This window comes from Aplysia californica, unplaced genomic scaffold (genome assembly GCF_000002075.1).
Source record: "Aplysia californica isolate F4 #8 unplaced genomic scaffold, AplCal3.0 scaffold00137, whole genome shotgun sequence".
Taxonomy (NCBI): domain Eukaryota; kingdom Metazoa; phylum Mollusca; class Gastropoda; order Aplysiida; family Aplysiidae; genus Aplysia; species Aplysia californica.
In genome coordinates, this window is record NW_004797407.1 from 1,021,545 (window position 1) to 1,029,452 (window position 7,908).

Sequence of the window (7,908 nt, forward strand, 5' to 3'; positions counted from 1 at the left end):
AGAGAGAGAGAGAGAGAGAGAGAGAGAGAGAGAGAGAGAGAGAGAGAGAGAGAGAGAGAGAGAGAGAGAGAGAGATTTTATACACGGTGTCTCGATGAGTTTTAAAAACAATAGTTCCGGGTTAGCGGAAAAGCAAAGTCTTAGGCCAAAAAGAGCATAAAATAAATGAACAAAAACAGAAAGGAACAAACAAAACAAAAATAAATCAAAGAAAAAGGGAGAAAGATAAAAAAGCTAGTAAGTAGCAACCAATCCAGCACCGAGGTTTGGGGCAAGGGCAAGTATTTGAGAACTCCACTCCACATATAAGCGAACCACGCGTACTAATAGAGTACAGAATTTCATGTAATGAGTTTTTTTCTTATACATACTGTTTTGTTATTATTCTCAATACGGTGTTTCAAACATGCCTACAGCTTACAGATTTGCATATCTCAATCTGTCAGCTTACAGATTTGTGTCTCAATCCTTCTCTTCCACATCGTACCATTATTGTTTCGATACGGTATTTCAAACACGCATAATTATAGCCTTAAGATTGACATGTCTCTACTTACATATTATACTACTATATTCTCAATACGGTATTTCAAACACGCATAATATTGAGTACAGTTTTTCTTGTTTTATGTTTTATCTTTTGCTCACTTTTATATTCTTAACAATATATACGGTATTTCAAACACGCACATTGCGTAAATATTTACATATATTTAATTTTCTATTACTATTAAATATACTATTTTATACCATACTTGGAGCTGTTTTAGCATTGCACTTCCGGTAAAATATATCCTTATATTTCACGTGTGAAACATAGGCTAGCTAAGCTGAAATCTCACACGTGAAATATAAAAATTTGCATAAATTACTCCGCGCACTAGATCTATATTCGCCTTCTACTTCCATCCCTCTGTATAGGCTAAGCAAAGTAGCCTAGATCTAGATGTAGATCTACTTGAAACTTACAAACTTCGCAGCAAAGCGCGCCCAACGTGGGCAACCAAACACTTCTCCCAGTCTCGCTGTCCCTTATACTACTATAGGTGCAAATCTTTCAACGTTGCTCTTAATTTTGTTTCAAATAGAGTCAAATGATGGGCACAGTAATGAACCGGGATTACGCCAGAGTATGGTGCTGTTACGTTCGGTTATGATATTATTATTGTCATAATGTCTCAACGCGATGGAATCAGGCGCCAGTCAATTTTGGGGGGCATATATATACTTATATCATTAAAGCTTGATCATTTGTCTTGCTTGAGATGAAAATACAACCCAGCTATAATGAATAGAAGTAGAGAAATTACGATTGTGGGAGGTGGGGGTCGTCTGATTTCAGAGGAAAAACCAGCGAGAAAATGGCTGCCAAAAGTGTATTAACTTCCAAAGCTTTATGACTCCTTAGAAACTGCTTTAATGAACTTTTTGTGTTCTTTCGATCAATGTTTTCCAGTCAAATCTGCAAATAAATTATGTATTTTAAAATATACAAAGAAGGAGGAGAGACTTTATTTTAAAAGAAAGAAATTTTGGGAAAAATTACCCAACAGCCAAAAATAAAAGCCGGTTTTCTTCATTACATTATTTTGACCAGCGCCTGATTCCACCATGCGACCCCCCATAATATGTCTGATACAGCTTAAAGAATCAATAGGCTACAGGAAAACCTTATAACAGGACTTTGAAGAAAGTGGCGATATGCTCAAAGAGAAAGGGGATGTTATTTGTGAGTGTGGGTTTTTTTTTTTTTTTTTTTTTTTGGGGGGGGGGGGGGGGGTGTCATAGTATCTAAAGTGTGAAAAGGTACCAGTGACAGATGACAGAAGAGCTGAAAGAAAATAATGTGTCGAAGAGAAAAGGAAGGGGGAAAAGTGGTTGGAGCCGGTTTCAGAATACCTGAAGTATGAAAAAGTAAGAATAAATGGTCACTTTTAAGGACAAGTGGGCTACCCCCCAAAAATGCCGTTTTGGGAAAATAGAAGGTAAAGTTTTTGCCCCTTGTTCAGTTTCATTAAAAGACAAGCAGAGTTTTCACTATATCCAAACAAATGTACACACCAATGAAACCAAACTTCTCCTATAGGTAGGACAAAGACCATTTTTTTTGGTAGGTTAAGATTTCTGGAGACCTCCAAAATCTGGGTTAGCCCGTTTGTCCTTTAAAGCTACCAAATTTTAGCTGCGAGTTTTGGTGTATGAGGCAAAACAACAGGTTGCTAGAGACAAAACGAGGGTTTTTTATTCAGGTATTATTGAAAAAAAATCTTTAAAAGGGGATAAACAGGAGGGGAAAGGATTGGTTGTGGTTAGGAGGGGGAAGGGGATAGGATGGGGTTGTAAAGCAAAACTTGAAAGAACACGTTATCTGCTAGAGAGGGGGGGGGGGGGGGGAATGTAGATTTTAAAAACTAATCCTTACGACTATTCTCTTCATCTTGTTGACAGCGACCTCCTGAAAAAAATGATGGTCACGTAGCAAAATTGAAAGAAGTTAAAAAAACAAAAACCCGCAAAGAAATATAACAGGGTTTTTTACACCACCGCATTCACAATTTAGATTAAATAGAAGACGGTCTTCAACCCTGCCTGTCAGGGCAAACTCGAGCTGAAAGGGAAACATCCTAGCAGAAAGACCGAGGTACTCAAAAAGAAAAAAATGTCTCCCCACTCGAGAATCAAACTCGGGTCTCATGCGTGCGATAGTGAAGCGGCTACATGCTATATACCACAGACACCGATACGCAAAAAAAACCCGATTGTGCGCGTGCAGACAAAATGAGTTACTTCTCGCAATCCACGAATCGAGATGTCGGCCGAAAATAGACTGATCAAATCTAAACTGGAGCGATTTTCTTGGACAAAAACTCACATTCATACCATACATCAAAGACCTCCGTGTGAGGTGCCAGAACATGTTTTGTATCATTTCATAAAATGGTATAATATACAAATCCATTGTGTCAGTACGCCTCAGTATTGTGTGATAAAACAGAAAGAGAAATTATTATCAGTCTTTGGGGAAATAAGAACAGGAAGAAAAAGTATGAGTCGTGGGTGATAAAATATAGTTAGAAATTATCAGTATTAGCTCTATATGATAAAACAGAAAGAACAATTATCAGCATATTGTAATAAAACATTGTGAGAAATTATCAATATTTCGTGATAAAACTTAATGAGAAAAAATATCAGTCTTATTTGGCAAAACAGAAAGTGAAATATTCAGTATTTTCTTATAAAATATATTGAGAAACAATGAACAGTCTTATCTCTTTATGAAGTGCAGTGTCTGAAAAATAAGTAGATATACGGTATTTGTGGTGCACAGGTTAGGCGTTGAAGACAGGAGTTTGATTCCCGAGTGGGGCAAACGTTTATCATCTCGTTCTTTCTGCTGAAAAGTTGTAGCGCTCTCAGCCCGGGTTGGGCCCTGACAGGCAGGGTTGGAAGCCTAAGTCCTGAACGATCTAAATTGTGTCGATGGGAGCGTAAAACGTGAGGAAAATTTACTTTACTATGGTCAATAAGTACATGTACTTTGTTCTGTCTCACCTTAACTTTTGATTTATTACAAACGCATCCGCACTCCTCCTTTTTACACACACACACACACACACACACACACACACACACACACACACACACACAGACAGACACACACAGACACACACAGACACACACAGACACACACAGACACACACAGACACACACACACAGACACACACACACACACACACACATACACTCACACACACACACACACACACACACACAAACGTACACAACCATTCATGCATACAACCACTCACGCATACAACCACAAACGCACACATATATAAACACAAAAGGACTCGTACACCTTCAAACTCACAAAAATACACACTTACATATACACCTAAACATAAACTCACTTACAAACTTGCACACACACACAGTCATACATGAACACACTTACAAACACACAGTCATACATGAACACACTTACAAACACACAGTCATACATGAACACACTTACAAACACACAGTCATACATGAACACACTTACACACACACACACACACACACACACACACACACGCACACACACACACGCACACACACACACGCACACACACACACACACACACACGCACACGCACAAACTCACACTCACAGAAACGTTCACACACAATCACACATTTTGAAAGTACTCACCATGCTCTTGATCTTGTTTAGAGCCACGTACTGGCAAAGAACAGAGACAAAATCGTTAGACAAATTGGTCGTTTTTAAGGATAGCCCCTATCCCGAAAAATGCTGTTTTGAGAAAATCGAAGTTAAAAGTTTTTTCCACTTGTTCTGTTTCTTTAAAAGACAATGAGAGTTTTCTCTATTACCAAACAAATATACACACCAATAAAACCAAAGTTATCCTATATGTAGTGCAGTGCTCACTTTCGGTGTAGATCAAGATTTCTGGAAATCCCCGAAATCTGGGCTAGCCCGCTTGTCCTTAAAATCGACCTATTATTCTTTAAGATCTCCGTCCTAAACGAAAGGGTTGTTACCCAGCATCTATGGTGCAGTAGTTCGGTGCTTCGACGTCTCACACAGAAAACCTTAGTTCAATTCCCGAATGGGGTGAGTTCTTGCCGACTACTCTTAGTCTTTCGGACCTGAATTGGCCCTGACAGACGAGGTCGTGGGTGGTTGGCAGGTGCCCTGGTGTGGTTTGCTTCTTCTTTTCTATCAAACATCTATCGTCCTTATCTCTCCTTTTTTTGTGTTTATTACTCTCTTGTAACACCTCTAATCTTCGGCACTTATATGACCTTATTGTCTTGCAAGTGCCTTAAAACACTTACTAAATCTAAACAGAAGAGGTCAACGTTTGTCTACTACATGATCTAAATACATAGTCGCTTATAAGGACCAGCGGGCTAACCCAGATTTGGGGAGTTTTCTAGAAATCTCGACCTACACCGAAAGTGGGCATTTACCTACTTGTAGGAAACGTTTGGTTTCATGGGTGGGTATATCAAATGTCGTTTGGTTATAGAGAAAACTCTCCTTGTCTTTTAAAGAAACAGAACAAGAGGCAAAAGCTTTACCTTCGATTTTCTCGAAACAGCATTTTTCGGGGTAGCCCCCTTGTGCGACCAAATAGTATTGATGGGAGAGAAAAATAAAAATTTTGCATACGAGAAAAGAACAGCAGTAAAAAAAAAAGAAGAAGAAAACTACCCAGAGCAAAAAACAAGATGAAATAATAAAAGGGGTGGGGATTGAGGTGGGGAATCCTAAAACTCACAACGCGTACTAAATTGCTGAATAAAGAAAGATCAGATAATTCAAGTGATATAGACATAATATCCACGCGATCTAGAACAAAGCCCGAGAAGATGCTTGAGAAATTTAACAAAACGTTCCAAACTTAATAACACCTTGTGACCTTTTTAGTTTATGCGTTATCGTTAAGGTTGGGCAAGTGAAAAAACAACGGTACAGTAATAAAGATTCAATTTGTGCAGAGAAGGAGGACAAAAGTCAGACAGAATCTAAAGCAGCAACAGTACTAGGAGCATGTTTCCAGTGGCGCCCTGCAGACATCAGTATCAGTTTAAACTGTGTTGAAAGAAGAGTAAAATATAACCATGTTATGCTGACGCCAGTTATATGTGATGACGTTGTGCCCCCTCCCCCCCCTCTTTTCCGTTCTGTAATGTTTAGCTTCCTCGCCTTGTGTCCAAAAGACCAAAGTTCCATTCTCGGTTAGGTGGAAGGACTTTCACCAAGCGTCTCTGTATAACTTATATAAGAGATATGTGTCACGAGGCGGTGGTATCAGGCGTTTGCCAATTTGGGGTATTTTGAGTTATTGGTCTCATCCTAAAGCTTGTTCATTTGTTTTGCTTTTAAATGGAAAAATACCTGTCTGTCTTGAAAAAAAAAAATATTTTCAATAGAAGGAGGTGGAGGTAGCCCAGTTTCAGAGGTAAAGTTAGCGAGAAAATAGCCGCCATGGTTTGATGATTTCCATTGTTAGAGAGTCTTTGAAAACTGAAAATTTACTTTTTCTGTTCCTTTAGTCCACGTTTTCAGTAAAACCCACATAGAAATGTGTTTGTAAATGGGCATAAAAGGTGTGGAGTCCCCCCTCCCCTCCCCCCCCAAAAAGTAAAAGGCGCCAAAAATGTCGGTTTCTTCGATTTTGATTATTTTGAAGAGCGCCTGATTTCACCATGATGCCACACATGTTTTTCAAGCATGGGTGCCGATGTCTATAGTGTAGAGGTTAACGGCTTCGCCTGCACGTGTAGAACACGTGAGTTCGCTTCCCATAAAAGGGGGAAGGGGGAAAAGGGGGTGGGGAAATATGCTGCATCTAATTCTGTCTGATGGTACGTCGTGACCTTTTCAGTCAGTCCGAGTTGTCTTTGACAAGAAAGGTGAAAATAGTCCTCTGCCCATTGATTTGAATACTGCCAATGGGGCCGTAAAAACATCTACAAATAACACCGCAATTTTAAAGCATGGTTTCAACGGCTCATAATATTTTCACGGACAAAATGCTTGCCCGTGTCTCAAACGATCCAAAGTGTGCCGATGGGGGCATAGAAACATCTGCAAACACCACTGGAATTTCAAAACATGGTGACAACAGCTCGTATTATTATTTCCAGGGTAAAAATAGCCCACCCTTAAATTATAATCTAAAGCGTGTTGATGGTGCCGTAATGCATTAGGCAAAATATATTATAGTATTCCATCAAGAACTGGTGTATAAAAATGTGTACTTACACGTCTCAAAATGGGGTTATCCTCGTATTCCTGCATTGAGATAAATAAACAAAAAGTATTGTATTTTAATGTGCTCCATCACCGTACTTCTCACATCAAAAGTAATATAACACCGTTGTTTTAGTAAGTGTTTTACAGCACTTGCAAAACTATAAGGTCATACAAGTGCCGTGTACAACACCGGTATATCATTATTTCTTTCCAGCCTGACTAATACAACACCATGTTCTTCGTCTCTCACAATGATCTTTACAATATCCCATTCATTTCCCCATCACAGCCTAATGCCTACAAAACTCCAACTTTTATCTCAGCTTAACTGGTTTAACCTCCCGTCCTTCATCCCCACCCACACTATATAGTAGTATCCCAGTCTTCCAGCCTCAACAATCTGCTTGACACGCCATCCTTACTCCTACCTCAATCTGATCTATACAACGTGGGTTTTTGGGGCTGCTCTGGTGTGGTTTGCTGCATCTTTCCTATCGGACGTCTATCGTCCTTATCCCCCCTCCTTTTTTTGCGTTTGTTAATCCCTTGTAACATCTCTAATCCTCGGCACTTATATTGCCTTATTGTGTTGCAAGTGCCGTAAAACTCCTGCCAAAAAAAAAACAACCAAAAAAAACGTACAAATTTCGATTTCCTTCTCATCCTAATGCATACATTATCCTATTCTCCCTCTCATCCCGATCTTTACCTCTTCTCGACCATCTTTAAATGGACATCCCAGTCTCTAGTGCGGAAGTTGCTGATCCCCGCAAATTCCCCTGGCTCACATAGAGTTTTGGGTCTCTCTGCCTAGGGCTGGGCCAACATTTCTTTCTAAACGCTTCAAGCGTTGGGCTGGTCACAATCTTTACAATTTTCACCCCCCCCCTCCCCCCAATCCCATTTCAATTATTTCAACACCCCATCCTACCCCACAACACAGCATAAACAACAACTCACTTTCCACCTCAACATAACCTAAACAATTTTCTAATTTTCACCCCACAGAATCTATCTCTCACGCCATCATTATTTTTTCCATTGTAAACACTAACAGACACCATCCCTACATCAGAGAAGATGACGGAAAGGAAAGCGAAGCGAGAGATAGAGAGAGAGAGAGAGAGAGAGAGA

At 39.6% G+C, this 7,908-nt stretch overlaps 1 protein-coding gene across 2 annotated transcripts in view; it reads right to left on the reverse strand.

Annotated features, from left to right (window-relative positions):
* Positions 1-7,908, reverse strand: part of LOC101849609 — a gene marked incomplete in the record, with an annotated part of 41,365 nt that overhangs the window by 19,820 nt on the left and 13,637 nt on the right. The window contains 3 exon segments of one of the 2 annotated variants that reach the window (XM_013081598.2): positions 2,423-2,455; positions 4,198-4,227; positions 6,784-6,813. In XM_013081598.2, the coding sequence (XP_012937052.1) occupies positions 2,423-2,455; positions 4,198-4,227; positions 6,784-6,813 (93 nt within the window). 2 annotated transcript variants of the gene reach the window in all.